The sequence below is a fragment of the Oryctolagus cuniculus genome, chromosome 3 (assembly GCF_051225735.1).
Source record: "Oryctolagus cuniculus isolate XC-2025 breed Fujian yellow rabbit chromosome 3, ASM5122573v1, whole genome shotgun sequence".
Lineage (NCBI taxonomy): Eukaryota > Metazoa > Chordata > Mammalia > Lagomorpha > Leporidae > Oryctolagus > Oryctolagus cuniculus.
Window position 1 is genome coordinate 36,631,392 of NC_142869.1, and position 18,606 is coordinate 36,649,997.

An 18,606-nucleotide genomic window follows, 5' to 3' on the forward strand; every position below is an offset into this window, starting at 1 on the left:
AGTGGGAAAAGGTCAAATAGCTGATTTGATGCCCTTTATCTCTGGTGCTATTCTAAAGAGCTCCTCTGACCTGTGACTTCACAGGATGGAGTAGTCTTTGTCCCTTGTTACTCTTTTACCCCACCCCTCCCATAGCTCTTGTCGCTATTACATCTCATAATCATTTCTTATCTCTCCTAGTAAATAAATGTAAGCTCCGTGGAAGTATATACTCTGTCCATGCTGCTAATTCCAAGTCTGGTTCCTAGTCTCAGCAAACATCTGCCAAAGCAAAGAGTGGTCCTTTAGAGACCATCAGAGTTTAAGAATTGCTCTAATGTTACCTGCCTTTTTTTTTTCTTCAAAGAAGTTATTAAACTGCTATTACATTACTGAATGTTCCTTATTTTTGACAAGCAGTTTTTATTCACTGATATCCCAAAAGTTTAAGCTATAGCCCTAAGGACAAAAGAAACTAGATATTACAGTGGGAGGAACAAGTAGCCAAGCCTAAATCCACCTATTTAGGCTTGGAAAGATAAAAGTCAGAGTCTCAGTCTGTATAGTGGCTATAATAATAATATTGCATTATTGTTGAGAATTAGTCTGTCAATTTCATGGTTTCTTCAAGAGAAATAAACTATTATTTCTTTGGCTCTAAGTGTTGTTAAAGAAGAGAGCATTTAAAGGACATTAAACTGTTTATATCACTCCAGGTTATCTTTGGATCATTTAACTTATATAACTTTTAAAAATTGCAGTATCGATGAAATAAACTAGATCCTGAAGAAACTGCTGAGCACTCTGTAGCCTCTTAATTTCAATTGGCTTTGTTCTGAACTCATAGAGACAATTTCTCAGTGGAAGGAATTCACTAACCGTCACTTAGCAACTGTAACTTTCTCAAAATACACGTATTCTGAGTTCTGCACCAGAGCATTCTAACATTTGTAACCACAGTGTTGACTTTCATTTAATCAAAAGATCTTCACTCAGTTTTTGTCCTTTATGTAAATTTGAGGACACTTGGCATTTGATGGTTATTGATAGCCACACTGGAGTTTTTCAGTAGAAAATAGGTTGTCTCTTGCTCTTCTAAGAGGAGGGCAGGAGGGAAAGTTAAGTTTTCATATGTGTGAGGTATCTTTTACTCATGTTTAGGATAGCTGTGAGACAATGTGAAGAAAGAGATAGTTGAAAGATACAGGGAAAATGTCTTAAAGACCTTAGTTTGTCAGCAGAATTTGAGATGAGGAAGGCTTTGTCCTTTGTGTTAAACTTGGGCTTCAAATACTGAACATAGATTCTCCCTGCTCTTATAAACTGTTGGAAGTCTTCTATCATCCAAACATATCAACAAAGATTTATTGATCTCTCCTGTATTGCATAGCATTCTGTAAGAGCTTAAGATGGTTTCTTTTTTCTCCTCATGTTGTTAGGGTTAAAAGACATGGCTATGGCCAACTATACCATATGCAAATAGAACTCACTGAGAAAGAGTTTGTCACCCATAGGAAGCATAAAATAATATTAATCCTGTAGTGTGATACACATATTTTCATGTCTAGTTTTGTTCCAAAGGCCTTATGATCTATTGGCTCCTCAAAAAATTTCTAGTGAGGATTATCCTTGTGATAAACTGGAGAAGAATTAACTAAAATTTGCCTGTGTTGAAATTAAACAAGTAGTTCTTAAATTTGGATTTGATAATGTTTTAACACAGGTCAGTATATATAACTATTAAAGAGTTGCATTTTGAGCAACTCAGTAGCTAAATTTAGGTTTGATAAAATAGCCCCACCTAAGTGCTTTATTCTTATTGTTAGGAAATATAATTTGTTTAATATGTTAACTGATTGCTCAAGACTCTTGTCTATTTAATCTTTACTTCCAGTATATGGAATAGAAAGTGATCTTTGAATTAAATGACTTTTTATGTCAGTGCTTAAAAAATAGCACTGGTTATATTCTATTGTATTTGACAAATTGAAATGGAAGTATGAAATATTTTCATATTTATAAGCAATATCAATGTGATGTTTAAATTTTTATATCCCCCCCTTTTTTAAAAAATATTTATTTATTTGAAAGGCAGAGTTACACAGAGGCAGAGAGAGATGTCCTCCATCTACTGGTTCACTCCCCAAGTGGCTGTAACAGTTGGAGCTGGGACAGTCTGAAGCCAGGAGCTTCCTCCAGGTCTCCCACGTGGGTACAGGGGCCCAAGGACTTGGGCCATCCTTTACTGCTTTGCAGGCCATAACAGAGAGCTGGATTGGAGGTGGAGCAGCCTGGCGCCCATCTGGGATGCTGGCACTGCAAGCTGTGGCTCTACACAGTGCTTGCCTCTCCTGGTTTTTTGTTGTTGTTGTTTATGTTTGACAGGCAGAGTTGGACAATGAGAGCCAGAGAGAGAAAGGTCTTCCTTCCGTTGGTTCACCCCCTTAATGGCTGCTACGAAGCCGATCCGAAGCCAGAAGCCAGGTGCTTCCTCCTGGTCCCCCATGCGGGTGCAGGGGCCCAAGCACTTGGGCCATCCCCCACTAACCTCCCGGGCCACAGCAGAGAGCTGGACTGGAAGAGGAGCAGCTGGGACTAGAACCTGGCACCCATATGGCATTCATATGGGATGCCGGCGCCGCAGGCAGAGAATTAACCAAGTGAGCCATGGCACTGGCCTGCCCCTCCTATTTTTTAGTTAACTATTTTTTAGAGCAGTTTTAGATTCAAGGCAGTGCTGAGCACTGCTCACCTCTCCATACATGCACGCGCACACAAACACTTTTACCCTTACCTTACATGGGGAACCTGTACCACAGTGGTTCCCATATTTGCTGCACTTGTTCAGACTACAGCCACACATCATTGCCACCCAGAGTCCATAAATTACCTTAGAGTTCTCCCTTGTTGGCCTTTCACAAGTGTAAACCATGTAGTGTACAGGATCGTTTCACTGCCTTCAAAATCCTGAGTACTCTTCCTGTTCTTCCTTCGTTCCACCTTAACCCCTGGCAACTGATTTGTTTTTTTTTTTTTAACAACCAATCTTTTTACTATCTTTGTGGTTTTGATTTTTCCAGAGTATCATATAGTTAGAAATAAGTATGTAGCTTTTTTTTTTTTTAGATTGATTTCTTTGACTTGGTAATATGTATTTTGAGGTTCCTCCATGTCTTTGTGTCTTGATAACTTCCCTCTTTTTACTATTGAATTACGTTCCGCTGTCAGGAAGCACCACCATTGGTTTATCTGATCATTTATGGGAGGACATCTTGGTTGCTTCCAAGTTTGGGCAGCTACGAGTAAAGCTTCTTTCTATAAACGTCTGTGCACAGGTTTTTGTGTTTTCTACTCATTCAAGTAAATATCAAGGAGAACGATTACCAGCTCATATGGTAAAAGAATGTTAATTTTGTAAGAAACTGCCAAAGTGACTTACAAAGTGACTATACCTTTTTACATTTTGCATTTCCACTGACAATGGGTACATCCCTGTTGTCCTAGCAGTTGGTGAGGATGTTTGTCAGTGTTTGGATTTTGGCCATTCTGATAGGTGTATAGTGCTTGGCATCTTGTTTTAATTTGCAGTTCTCTAATGACAGATAATGTTGAGCATCTTTTCACGTGCTTATTTGCCACCTGTATATCTTCTTTGCTGAGGTGTCTGGGTTATTTGTTCATTTTTCCAATTGAACTGTTCATTTTCTTGAGTTTTTATTTTTTTGTTTTGTTGTTTTTTAAGATTTATTTATTTGATAGGCAGAGTTACAGAGAGACAGAAAGGTCTTCCATCTGCTGGTTCACTCCCCAGATGTCTGCAATGGCCAGAGCTGAGCTGATCTGAAGCCAGGCGCCAGGATCTTCTTCCCAGTCTCCCATGTGACTGCAGAGACCAAAGCACTTGGGCCATCTTCTACTGCTTTCCCAGGCCATTAGCAGGGAGCTGCATCAGAAGTGGAGCAGCCAAGACTCTAACAGGCACCCACACACAGAGGTTTAACCACAGCGCTGGCCCCAGTTTTCTTGAGTTTTTGGGAGTTCTTTGTACATTTTCCACAAGTCCTTTATCAGATACATCTTTTAGAAATGTTTTCTTCAGGTCTGTGACTTGTCTTCTCATTCTCTTAAATAGTCCCCTTTTTTGTTTAAATTTTTAAGATTTATTTATTTATTTGAAAGAGAGAGAGAGAGATCTTCAATCCCCTGGTTCACTTTCCAGAGGGCAACAACAACCAAGCCTGGGCCAGGCCAAAGCCAGGAGCCGGGAGCTTCTTCTGGCTCCGCCACATGGGTGCCAAGAACCCAGCACTTGGACTCTGCTGTTTTCCTGGCTATCAGCAGGGAGCTCAATTGGAAGTGTGGCATGCCAGCATTGCAGTCGGCTTTACCCACTTCACTACAATGCCAATATTCTGTATTTTGTAAAATGTTTTCAGCTTTGAGGACATCTTCTAAACATTTTTTATGTCCATTCAGAAATTCATGTTTGTATACCAAATAAACAAAGCATTAATTCCAAGTGTCCATTTTTCCTCATCAGACTTGAACTTTGCTTCTCAGGGACAGAAAAGTGAAATTTGCAAATACATCTTGATAAATTTTCTTTCTCTTTAACAGCCTTTTATGCCAGTAGAAAATGCTTTCCAGTAGTTTTCATGAGTCAGTTACTTAACAGTTGAAAATATTTTGGATCCTTTTAGAATAGTGTTTTGTACATCAAAGGTAGATATAAGATTTGGTAATTTACAGAATAATTATTTTGTTTCTCTAAGACACATAGCCTTTATAGAAAAAATTTTATGTTAAGATGTAAAAAAAAAAGATGTAATCACTGTTATAGTTCTGCCATTTATTTATTTGTATAAGGAATTGGAAGCAGATAAGGTAATTTACTCTTTAAGGAATATATAATAGTATTAGAAATGAGTCTTCCCTTCTCCATTGTTAAAATAAAATTCTTTATTCTCTGCTAATTGGGTTTACAGGTAGTATTTCCAGACTCTGGTTATTATGTTAATTTACTAGCTGCTTTCATTGAAAGAGATCAGGTTTCTGGCAAGCCAGCCCAGTGCCTTCCCCAACCACTGTTTTCTTCTGTGTTCCACAGAGTAGTAAATACTGAGTTTGCCATGAGCTGGGAAGGAGAAGCGGTTCATAAACAAGAAGGCAACAGGATTTAAGCAAATGGAGTAAATCCAATACATGAATTCAGTTTTTGTTTTTTGTCCAGGAGACTTTAGCATTTTAATGAAGAGAAATACATGGATTATGGTTTTTATCACAATCAGGAGAGGCTAAAATTGGCCCTTTTTTTTGAAAGGCATTAAATGAAGTAATATGTAAGATTGCAGTTTATGTTTTTCTTAGCTATTTTCTGGAGTAGTCAATGGCTTAGAAATAGAAAATAATCCTTCATAAATGAAGGTTTACTTACATAATTTTTTTTCAATTGGAGATTAATGCTACAGTATATTATGGCCTATTGCTGGAAATTACAAGTAAGTACTATTGTTAGAGTACTATTTGCTATCTTAGAAAAACAAAAGACAAATGGCTTAAATGTATTTTTAGTTCTTTATGGTTTTTATTACTGTTCATTTTCTAAGTTACTAGAAATTACATTATTTGGAAAATTACAGTTATCATTTAAAAATCTCATGAATGAATTAATAGAAACCTAAGTTTACTGACAGTATTGTATTGTGTAATTTTTCCAAAGCAGTGTAAATTTGGGATTTTGAGGTAGCCTCTTATATTTGTATTGTTATACTAATGAGAACATTTCTACAATTTTTATATATTAAAGACTTTCAAGTAGTAGCAGATAAGTAGCTTCTGTTTTGTTTTTGTTTTTGCTGTGGATACTTCATGTAGCAGTGATTTTCAATGAAACAGTAAAACAGTAGTGTGCAAACACTTGCTTGTACCTTGGAAGGAGTGTAGATTCCGAACTGAGGGATCTTGCAGGTGTAACAAATTGGCAGGCCCTCAGAGGGCAACTCCTGTTTCCCCTGCCCCAAAACCTGGCGTCAGTCTGCTTCTGGTTGACACAATCAAATTTATGGAATTTAATTTTATAGTAAAATATCTATGTGTAAGTCATCTACATCTGTAAAAATGCTCCTTTCTATACAATATATTTGCTCTCACTTTGTAAACCAGTTTATTTTTAAAATGTGCTCTATGTAAGCATGTGAAGTTATCTTCTTAATAAAATTCAATGCTGGGAGCATCCTTATGGGTAAAAAAAGCCACTTGTTAGATAATTCTTATCATCCTAGCTAGCATTCGTTTATCTGAAATGCTTTGTGTCCACAGGAAGAACAGGCAGCAAAAGTGAAAGCTGAGAAGATCAGAGTTGCCCTAGAGAAAATTAAAGAGGCACAAGTGAAAAAGGTGATGTGTGGCTTTTTCCTCGTTTGGGCTTTGTAGTAGTTTTAGGGGTCTATTAAAAATCGCCTTGTTTATGTGATGTTCTTCTAAGACAGGGAGAGGTGGGAATGTATTTATTGTTAGTAGTATATTTTTTACATGGAGTAGTTTTTGTGGGTGAAATCCATTTTAAATAACTTTCTGGTTCTAAATTCTAAACGATGAAGAGGAAATTGTCTTAACATTATAATCTTACCTGTTAGTACAGACTCTCACAGGCTTTCATTTGATTTAGTTAGGGTAAAATCACCTATCTTTCTTGTTACTGAATAGTAAGGTCATTATTTGTGTTTTAATTTATATTTAAAAACACAAGTTAAAATGTTGTTTGGTATTAGAATCCTTTTCTAGAATATATATTTTGGTTTGTTTTTTAATTTCCTGTTTACCTATTGTAGCTGGTAATTAGAGTCCACATGTCTGATGACAGTTCTAAAACAATGATGGTGGATGAGAGACAGACAGTGAGACAGGTGCTGGACAACCTGATGGACAAGTCCCACTGTGGTTATAGTTTAGACTGGTCACTGGTGGAGACCGTGTCTGAATTACAAATGGGTGAGTAACTTCATTGCTCTAATTTCCATGTGATTCCAATAGTTTTCACAGTGATAAAAACATTTTGAGGCTTCTTTGTATATTTTTTCTTGTAAAAATAGCTTATACAATGTGGCATTTTTACCTTTTTTTCTCAATTATTTTAAGAATTTCTTGGATACAAGATTATTTCTAGTTCACTTCAGATTTTATAATGGCTAAAACAAAAAATTATTTTAAAGGAAACAACATGTTTATTCCTTTGCATAGAATTGCATAGATGGGGAGGTATTTACGAAAGACAGGGTTATTTCAATTTGTGCTAGTCTTTATATCAGCATTTGACTTTCAGAGGAAATATAAAGCATATCATCAGTTTTCAAGGAACCAGCATCTAGAACCATGTATATTTAATATGTAGGATGTGTTCTCTGACTCCTAATTTGGAAATTAGGAAATACTTCTATATTTAAAATTAAATGACACTCACGAATCAAAGAACAATCTTGGAAATGTCCTAAATGCCCAGAACTAAATACTGCTGGAAATCCTTAATACCAAAATTTATAAAATACAACTGATATGTTTTATTTTTGAGGGTGAAATGAGAATAGGCTAATGGCTGAGGAGGGACAGTCTACAAGTGAGAAGATCCGAGTGTAGTCCTTACTCTTACCCATCTCATCCGTGTGGCCTGGCTCAGGTCCCTTCACATCACGGGGCCCTGTGTCCTTATCACCTGTAAGGGCCAAGAGCTGTGGGTCAAGATTCTGTGGTCCTGATGTGAACTACCTTACAAGGTTTCATGTCTTTCATGCAATTTTGATGAATACTAACAAAATATTGACATCTTATTTTGAGACAGAGAGAATCTTTGAAGACCATGAAAACCTGGTTGAAAATCTTCTTAACTGGACAAGAGATAGCCAAAACAAACTTATATTTATGGAGCGTATAGAAAAATATGCCCTTTTCAAAAACCCACAGGTAAGACTGAATAACATGGAGATCAGGACTTTTAGACGTGTGTCTTATTTTATTCTATAATTGCTTAGTTAATAGAGTTAAGACAGGCAACCACCAGGTTGGAACAAAATAGCTGTAAGACTCATAGGAGCATTTACTACTGTTGAGGTGGAGTCATCTCAGGCCCGGGTGTCCGGCCTCAGAGAGGCCCCCAGGCCAGCAGAGGCACAGGGAGTGAAGCGGTGTAGGGGCAGAGCAGCTCAGGTTGTTCTGCTCTGTAGTGTAGAGTTGTAGTGAACCCACATCCTGATACGGGGAATTTCTCATTTCAGTAAATAAAAATACTTCTTTGCTCAGTCATTTATTCAACCAATACTTTGATTTTTTTTTTTCTGAGATTTAAAAAAAAAAATCCCAGTAACCTTGATTATAAATTGTTGCACATTCTAATATGTTACCTTGATTTATTTGTCATCTTTCCTTATTCCAAAATAGTGTTTGAGTTAGTATTTCCCAAAACCCAGATACTTTATAAAAATTAGTAGATAAAAACAAGAACTCCACAGTAAAATGTACTTTTTTTTCTTGAGGAAAAAAAGTGTTAAAAATATTGAGTAATTATCTTTCATATGGCTTAATCGTGATACAGCTTTCCTGGGTATGTTAGTGATGAAAACATATTTGGGTATAGCAACAGATTTTTTTTTAAGACAATTATAAATCATTATACTAATGGTTAGAATTCATGTATTAGTTTAATCAAGCAAATAAGATTATTACAGTCTCAGAGAATCTAAATCCCAGAACATGAATTGGTCAGTTAAGTTCAGCATGTTTTAAGGTAATTGGCCTTATTTGTTGTACTTAGTAATTTGGAAACCTTCTAGCTCCTTTAAATGTAGCTTTTGTTAGATATCTCAAAACATACTTATCAGACTCATTAGCCATTGTGTGTAATGGCATCGTGGGATTTGTGAGAGGAAAGTTTATGGAACAATTCATGGCAAATATGTAGGCAAGGAGAAGGATAGAGTTGAACGTTTTGTGCCCATACTCATGGAGCTTTTCAAAAGAATGTTCCCCTCACGCAATACTGGCAGCCGTGAACTTGGAAGTGACTCGAGAAATCATACAGGTGCCTGTGCCAAGGAAGTGATACAGTGTGTTTGTCCTTTAACTTTCATGTCATTGTTTTCCAGAATTATCTTCTGGGAAAAAAGGAAACTGCTGAGATGGCAGACAGAAACAAAGAAGTGCTGTTGGAGGTATGATCTCTACCCCCATTTTATTTCCCGTATGCCTTGTAAAACTGTATTTGTAGTCACAGTTGTAAATAGAAATGCCTATTTTCTTTGATAGCATGAGGAAGAGAACTAACTGTTTGTATGAACACATTAGGCCACTGAAGAATTTCTTAAAAGCTGCTATTTTACCTAGCGATATTCTAGTGGCCAACAAGGAGTAAGGCTCAGGGACTGCTGATGGGAGAAAGGGCTGTGAAGGATGTGGTTGTGTTGTTATCTGCCCACCCAGAGAAGAATTTGAATGTGTATTAGCTGTTTACAAATACTTTAAGCATTATCTTTAAATTATTCAAATAAATTTTTAAAATAATGACCATTTTTTGGATGCTCTTCTTATTTTTAAGATTAATAAATTTAAACATAATTGAATTTTTGGCTTTTGCTAATTTTAAATAAATCAAAGTTAGTATTCCTAAAACTCTGAATAAAACCTGAGTTGACAGACAACAGGACAGCCAAAGAAATGAAGATCAGCATTTAGTTTCTCACACTGATAACAGCCATAAGTAGGTAAAAATCCTCTAAAATTCATAATTTTCTGTGTACTTTGGGCAGAAAGAAACTAGTTGAGGCCCAGAGTGTTCTGTGTTAGTGTTTAGTAAGGGTTTTTTTTTCCTTTTAGAAATACATGATTCTTTTTTTAGTGTTTTAAACTAAGCATAATCATAGAATTCAGAATTGTATGTTTGTTTATATTCCTTTCAACCTTGTATTAAATAGTTTGAAAATAATTGCCTTCTTTATCTTAACATTGTATCATTTTTAAAATTGTTAGTCATGTTTTAAAATATATTCCTATTCAGCCTGACAGCTAATGTAAATGTATTATTAATTTACAGGAAAACAAAGTTTAATGCTTATGTTAGCCCTGATAATTTTAATAAATTTGTCATAACCATAGTTTATACATGCATTTAAGTAATATTATATTCAATTCATATTTCAAGTTAGGTTTTACAACACTTGATGATGTTTATAGGTAGGAATTCATTATTAAACTTATGATAGACATTTTTACTTAGTAAACATCTTAGTACTGCCTTTTTTTTTTTTTGTTTTTTAATGTTTTAGGCATTTATTTAGTGCAAAAGATGCATAGGATCTGAAAGAGGGGTTCATACTGAGCACCAGGAAGCGTAGGGTGGATGGCACAGTCCCCTCCTGGCAAGAGGCTAGGAAACAGGGCAGGACAGACACACCCAAGCTTTTAACCCACTTCCAAAGGTGGTTAATTAACCTGACTGGTGATGGGCACCCAGGTGTGGCCAAATAGGGGCACGAGGTCACACGGGTATGACGAAGGCGTGGTCTTCTGGTTCACAAACAGTACTGCCTTACTAGATCAAAAATACATTCATATTTAGAATAGAAAGTTCTATTTGAGATAAAATTAGCATGATACTTCCTTATTAACCATTATTACAGGGCCAGCCATTTTGTAGGGATAAGCACAACTTTTTTCTTCAAATCTAGGAATTACGTGTTTGCAAATCATCTTGTTATTTTAGGAATGTTTTTGTGGAAGTTCTGTAACTGTACCAGAGATTGAAGGAGTACTGTGGTTGAAAGATGATGGCAAGAAGTCCTGGAAAAAGCGTTATTTCCTCTTACGAGCATCTGGTATCTACTATGTCCCCAAAGGAAAAGCAAAGGTGTGTCCCTCTGTAGTTGGCTTTGAAACTTTCTTGTTAACACTAATTGCCTTTAAATTTCAGTTTGCATGCTGGCAAGCCGAATCCAGGTTATGATCTGGTTCAACTCATGTAGAACACACACAGAATATTGTTTTAAGTTGAGAATCACTCTACTCGAGATATGAATTTATAGGAATTGAATGAGATATTTTCTTGTTATTTACAGACAGCTTTATTAAACTATTGTAGTTTATATACTATGCCATATTTAAAGTTTCTAAAATGCAAATATTTGCAAACAATTTCGTGTTCATCATGAATGACGAGACATGAAGGGAAATGGACTGCCTTTTTTGCTGCGTTCCACACTAAAGAAAAGCGTTTACAGAGACTCTCATTGTCTTCTGCAAAATAGCAGCAATTTCTGCTTAGCGAAGTTGATACTGAACTAGAAGCCGTTACCAGGTAGGACATTTGCTTGTTTGTGCATTAGTGTTCATTCAGTCTTTCGGATGTTTTATCTTAGGTCTCTCGGGATCTGGTGTGCTTTCTCCAGTTGGATCACGTCAATGTTTATTATGGCCAGGACTATCGGAACAAGTACAAAGCACCTACAGACTACTGTTTGGTGCTGAAGGTAAACATAGATCTCTTTAGGAATTTTAATTGGTGGTAAACAGAGCAAAGCTTACTGCACATCTTAGAACAGTTTAAAACTCCCTCAAGTATGCTATTTTTCCTTGGTGGGTTTTAAAAAAGGAGCAGTGAAAGATGGTAAGGAAAAGCAGCATATGCCACAGCCGGTCTTTAGCCAATGAGCCCTTAATTAGGTTAATTTAATAAGGAGTGGGTACGTGGTACATGTTGAGTTGTAAGCATTGAATCATAATCTGTGAAATAAAGTTCATTATAAATTTGAGATTCATTTAATAGCAGGCTTATTTTAGGAAAACTTAGAGCCAAATGTGGAACACTTTTTTTTCTTCCTGTCCTTACTCAGCATAACCATCAGAGGGCACCCAAGAGACTGGGTCTCATCCATCCAGAAATAATTTTTGTCTTTTTTCCTTGAACGTAGCCATGAGATCTCATGCATGGATTATGACCTATCTGAGCTGTTTTGGGGGAGATTATTTTTTCTCCTTTATCCAAGCTTGTGAGCATCTCACACATTGTAGCTATTCTTTTGAGAAGAACTGATATTTCTAGTTTATGTTTAATGATCATTGGAAATTGATAAAGACAACATATAAGAATTTGGGAAAATTAATGATATAATTTTTTCTTATTGGTTCCATCAAAGTAACCCCTTGATAATTACTTAGCTTTACATGTTTATGTCATCACATTTGATTTCACTTTTCTTTGAGAATTGTTAGTTGGGTTTGGAGCGTAGCATTTGTCTAGGATGTGGAGGTGAGATTTTGATTGACAAAATCTGGCATACTGTTATGTCAGCCTCTTATTAAATAATCCTTTCTTGGCAAATACTGCTGTACCATTCCAGTTACTTTTAGGAATGAATACTTTTTAAAAACATTTTTACATTTTATTATTCATATATTTATTTATTTTCTTTTATTGAAAAGCAGAGAAACAGAACCCTCCATCTACTTGTTTTTTCCCCAAATGCCTGAAACAGCTAGGGCTTGGGCAGGCCAAAGCCAGGAGCCTGGAACTCAATCTAGGCCTCTCATGTGGGTGGCAGGACTCAAGTACTTGAGCCATCATCTGTTGCTTTCCAGATTGTGCACCAGCAGGAAGCTAGATAACAGAAGAATAGAGCCAGGAATCAAACCAAGTACTCTGACAGGGCGTGTAGGCATCCCAAGTAGTGACTTAACTGCTGTGCCCACCCCTGGGAGCAAATCATTTTTAAAAAGTCAGTACAAAGTTGCTTAATCCACTATGTTCAAAACAAGGTTACTGTGGTTGGCTGAGATGAGTCAGAACTCGCCCCATGAAGGACATGGGTGTGGGGTGCTGGGGAAGGGGTGCAGTTCTGGCAGAAAAGATGTAGGGAAGAGCAGATAGCTGTAGGCAAGGCAACCAACAGCATCTGCTGCAACCGATGTTAATTATGATCACTAACTTTTTAATTTATAGAAGTGTAATACATTTTAATTTATATACTATATAAATATATTACATATTTACATATTTTTTTAAATCAGAGAATAATCCTACCTGCTGCCTTACTTTCCAAATGCTGGCAACAGTTAGGGCAAGGCTGGACTGAAGTTACGAGTTGGGAACTCAATCCCCACGTGTGTGGCAGCTCTCCCACATGTATGGCAGAAACTCAGTTACTTGACTTGTCATCACTGCCTTCTTAGATCTACATTAGGAAGGAAGCTGGGGTCAGAAGCCAGAGCTGAATATTGGACCAGGGACTCTGATGGAGACATAAGCATCCTAACTGGTGTCTTAACCACCAGGCCAAACTATTATTTAATCCCTTTGGCAACTACAGAATTCTCAGGTTCAGAATATTTTTGTGCTAAGCCTTTTTTCTTCTGTTTATTTTATAGTAATAAATTTTGCATTCCATATTTGTTTTTAGTGAAGCTAAACTCATTTTTATATCAAAAATATTCACTGTATTAGAATGAAAAGCATACTGCTAGATAGAAATAGTAAAAATAATGGCTACCACTTACTGAAGAACTTTAAGGTAATGGGCCTGCACTAGGCACACTAAGACAAATTGGTCTCAAGTCTGTCCCTACTTCCCAGGTGTGAAAACTGAGGTAGATGAATCCATCTGCCCAAAGCCATGCAAATACTAGGATTTATTTGTTTGAAAAGCAGAGTTACAAGGAAAGAGAGAGGGAGGGTGACACAGAAAGACCTTCCATCTTCTGGTTCACTCCCCAAATGGCTGCAATGGCTGGAGCTGGGCTGATCCGAAGCCAGGAGCCAAGTGCCGCTTCTTGGTCTCCCACGTGGGTTCAGGGGCCCAAATACGTGGGCCATCTTCTGCTACTCTCGTGGGTACATCAGCAGGGAGCTGGATCAGAAGAGGAGCAGCTGGGACTTGAACAGGGGTCCAGATGGGATACTGGCACTGCAGAGGTTGGTTTAACCTGCTACCCCACAGCACCGGCCCCCAAATGTTAGGATTGAAAGACATGTCTTGGGGTAAGTATTTGGTGTCATTTTGGGATGCGCCCATCCAGTGTTAGAGTGGCTGCATTCTAGTTCCAGCTCCACTTCCAAGTCCAGATTTCTTCTGGATTTCACCCTGGGAAGCAGCCAGTGATGACTGACATGGTTGGGTCCCTGCTACCCATGTGGAAGATCCAGATCGAGTTCTTGGCTGTTGGCTTTGGCCTTGTGCAATCCTGGCTGTTACAGGCATTTGTGGAGTGAACCAGCAGATGGGAAATAAAACATAAAAATGGCATTCCTTTTTTCCCGTGAAGCCTTTACTAGATTTTGCCTGTGTAAATATTATTCTTGAGCATGTGAGTTCCAACAAATAAAATTATGCTGTGGCAAAATGTTTAATGCAAATTTAACTACTTTATCAGCCTCAGTGTGAGTCTTCCAGTGAAATGCAGGATAGGGGAAATATATACACACTGTAAAAAGAAAATGTTGATAATTTATTTTCTAAAAGATTAATAATAATGGTAGGAAAAGTTTATTTATGGAATTTGATAAAGTTTCAGAAATATTCTAAAATTATGGGAATATGAGATTAAAAGAAGTTTATTTTGGTGCAAAAGAAATTGGGAGGATGAGTGTTTAGCCTCGCAGTTAAGACACCCGCATTCCACATCAGGGTGCCTGAGTCCAGCTTCCTGGAGCTTCCTGACCTGCTGACTTCCTGCAGACTGGGAAGAAGTAGTGATGGCGCAAGTGACCGAGTCCCTGCCACCTATGCATGATACCTGGATTGAGTTCCAGGCTCCCAGCTCTGAACTGGCCTTGTAGTGGCCGTTAGAGGCATTTGAGCAGTGAACCAGTGGATGGGTGCTTTGTGTGTATGTCTTTGTGCTTTTGCCTCTCTTTTCCTCTCTCTCCTTTAAAGTATTTATTTTTTGTTTGGTTATATATATTTTTGGTAAAGTTCACTCTCCAAGTGCTCAAAAGTGATAGCCAGGGCTGGGCACACCAAAGCCAGGAACTCAACCCAGGTCTCGAATGTGGGTGATGGGGACCCAAGTGCTTGAGCCATCACTTGGAAGCTGCAATCAGAAGCAGCATCCAGGACTGGAACCCAGGCACACCAATATGGAATGCAGGTGTCCCAAGATTTTTTTTTGGACAGGCAGAGTGGACAGTGAGAGAGAGAGAGACAGGGAGAAAGGTCTTCCTTTTGCCATTGGTTCACCCTCCAATCCAATGGCCACTGTGGCCGGCGCACTACGCTGATCTGAAGCCAAGAGCCAGGTGCTTCTGGTCTCCCATGCGGTGCAGGGCCCAAGAACCTGGGCCATCCTCCACTTCACTCCCAGGCCACAGCAGAGAGCTGGACTAGAAGAGGGGCAACCAGGACAGAATCTGGCACCCCAACTGGGACTAGAACCCGGTGTGCCGGTGCCGCAGGCAGAGGATTAGCCTATTGAGCCGTGGCACCGGCTCCAAGTAGCCTCTTAACCACTGCACCAAACACCTGCTCCTCTCTATGTAGTAAATTTTTAAAGATGAGGCAGAGTAATTTAGTATAGTAGGTAGAAAGGGAAAAGTGGTTTGCTCTTAGGGAAGGAGTATGAATTTTTTTTAAAGATTTATTTATTTGAAAGGCAGAACTACAGGTAGAAGAAGACAGATCTTCCATCCATAGGCTCACTCCCCAAATGACTGCAACAGCCAGGGCTGGGCCAGGAAACCAGGAGCCTAGAACTCCATCCAGGTCTCCGATATGGGTGTCTGAGATCCAAGTACTGAAGCCATTGCCCATTGCTTTCCCAGGCATGCTAGCAGGGAGCTGCATCAGAAATGGAGCAGCTGGGACCTTAACCAGCACTCTGGGATGCCGGCAGCACAGGCAGCAGCTTAACCCACTGTGCCCCCATGCTTGCTCCTGAAATGAACTTTAAAGCACTGCTTCTAATAGAAATATGCTGTGTGTGATAATCCTGGAAGAAATAGGGTGAATAACTAGTCTTATTTTTGAACTTCTTATATGCCAGTGTAAGAATTAATTCTCAAGTTCTATATGTACAAAGTGATAGGGATAGTATGCATACTCACTTGTTCTCCTTTGAGGTATAGTATACATACTCTCTCTTTGGACTGTAGTTTTAGAGTACCACTTCTAGTGACGGGAGTTAGCTCTCTAACCCTAGTTTTTGCATAAACAGAGAAAAGTAATCTGATAGCACAGAAGTAATCCAGGGTTCTTTATATATTCTCATTGGGATTTTTAAGAATCTGCTTTTGGGCTTCTAGATTTTAGCAGTGAAGGTCTCTTCCATACTTACTCTTAGCCCTTGTGTGATTTTGGAAGTGGTAGTATAATACTGTGGGGAAAAGAGATGCAGAAGCAGGAAATTCAGAGGAAGATTTTATCCTAATAATATTGGGGGGAAAAAGTACAGTGTCATAATAGGTTTGTGGCCTTGGAATGAAATTGCCTGGATTCAAATCCCAGTTGTTTACTTACTGAGAGCAACTTTAAGTGCTGTCACATGCCTTGCTTTCTTCTCAGAATGTGGAGACAATGCCATGTAACTCAGAGTTTTCACAGGGATGGAGTGCTCTGGACTATTTCACATAGTGTCTGATCCATAGTAAGTGCTCAGTAAATGCCACTGATACTAAAAATAACAGCATATTAGCGGAATAGGCAACCTTCTAAGGTACTGATACAGAGCATGCATGACCATAAGGAAAGTTAGGAATGCCTTTATTATGTGAATGAAGAATTTTGAAGGTTCCAAAAATACTTTAAACTAGAAAGTAATCTGATGTGTGACTTAAAGTACCAAGTAATTATATTATAGTACTCTTTAGGGTATTACCTGGATTCCCAGGTTAAAGGGATGAGGAGAGAAGGATAGAGATAAGTTCTCTTAGTTTACCCCTTTTGTTTTGTTGATTTTAAAAGCAAAGCACCTTCTTTATGTAGAGACTGAATAGAAGTGAGTGCGTGCGCACGCGCATACACACACACACACACACACACAGGCAGGGTTTCTACAGCAGCTGAATTCCCCTCCATCAAAAATGGTTTCTAGGGGCAAGATGCTGCTTGGGATGCCCACATCCCTTATCAGAATGCTTGAGTTCGAGTCCCAGCTCCATTTCCCATTCTAGCTTCCTGCTAATGCATGCCTTGGGAGGCAGGAGGATTGCCCAAGTATTTGGATTCCTGCTAGCTATGTGGGAGACCTCATTTGAGTTCTGGATCCTGGCTTTGACCTAGCCCAGACCCAGCTGTTATCGGCATCTGGGGAGTGAACCAGCAGATGGAAGATCTCCGTCTCTATCTCCTTCTGTCTTTCAAAAAATGGCACTATGGTGCAACAGGCTAAGGTGCCACCTGCTAACTGGGTGCCAGTTCAAGTCCTTGCTGCTCTGCTTTCCATTCAGCTCCCTGCTAATATGCCTGGAAAAGCAGCGGAAGGTGGCCCAAGTGTTTGGGCCCCTGCACCCACATGGGAAATTGAGATGAAGCTCCTGGCTCCTAGCTTCTGTCTGGCCCAGCCCCGACTGTTGTGGCCACTTGGGCAGTAGACCAACGAATGGAAGAGTTGTTTCTCTCTCTCCCTACCCCTGTTTGTAACTCTGCTTTTCAAGTAAATAAAATAGAAGATCGTGCCATAGATAACAACACTTGACCATTTTACTAGCATTTCCCTTGTATGGGATTACATTAGCCCCCAAAGTCCAGGAGCAGTAGAGGAACAATGACCTGTCTTTAGAGCTACTCCCTGCTGGTATGGGGCGATGTCTCAAGCCACTGTCTCCTGAGTGGGGAACTGAGTATATCCCTGTAGCAGCATTTGGTTGACCGCCTGGTTGGTGAAGGCCTTGGTTCGTTCCATTATCATCTTCTATAAACACTTTACCAGACATGGTAGTATAAAAGACAGGGTGAGACTAGCAAATGGAATCCTAAGAGAGGCATTAACCAAGTAATGAGAAGATTTCATAGAGGAGAGGAAATGAGGGCAGTCTCTGGACCCTTGTGAAGACTGTCTCTGATGGACATGGTTAAAGCTGATCCCAACCAAGACCAGGGGAAAAGCCACTCATCTTTTGCAGGTAGAGGGGTTTGTCTGTAGAGAAATTCTGAACAATCATACAGCATTAAGTGGGGGAGAGGACCATCAATACACACAGGTCGGGAGTAGAGCCATTGATGTTAGAGTAGAGGCTATGATTACAAAGGAATGAGGCCCAAGTGGGCTAGACAGGGTCTAGAACAAAGGACAGAGTCATTATTGGGGAACCTAACAGTGCTGCTCCCTAAACACGAATAAGTTTTCCAATTGAGAGGCAAACAGAACCTGACAGAAGGGGCCTGTTAATAATTAAGTGAGCTTTAAGGCCTTGCCAGTTATGAGGCCCAGACCTATCTATGTCTTAACATGGTTACACCATAAGGGAGGTGTGAACCTCCTTGGGGAAGGCACCCGGTTGACTTCGACTACCTAGCTGGCCAGGTGAATGCAGGCAGCATCTCCAACAGGAAATTTACAGTTCTCTAACAGGAAATTTACAGTTCTCTAACAGGAAATTTACAGTTCTGCCTGCAGTGTTGCTGACCCTACTTGGCCATCCCCTCAGCAGCGTCCTTC

At 39.0% G+C, this 18,606-nt stretch overlaps 1 protein-coding gene across 3 annotated transcripts in view; it reads left to right on the forward strand.

The window, feature by feature from the left end:
• RAPH1 (Ras association (RalGDS/AF-6) and pleckstrin homology domains 1) overlaps positions 1–18,606 on the forward strand; it is a 111,288-nt gene that overhangs the window by 84,417 nt on the left and 8,265 nt on the right. For all 3 annotated transcript variants that reach the window (XM_070070346.2, XM_089330013.1, XM_089330012.1), the window contains 6 exons: positions 6,298–6,375; positions 6,810–6,969; positions 7,814–7,935; positions 9,114–9,179; positions 10,727–10,870; positions 11,379–11,489. In XM_070070346.2, coding sequence (XP_069926447.1) covers positions 6,298–6,375; positions 6,810–6,969; positions 7,814–7,935; positions 9,114–9,179; positions 10,727–10,870; positions 11,379–11,489 — 681 coding nt within the window. The remainder of the gene's footprint in view (positions 1–6,297; positions 6,376–6,809; positions 6,970–7,813; positions 7,936–9,113; positions 9,180–10,726; positions 10,871–11,378; positions 11,490–18,606) is intronic.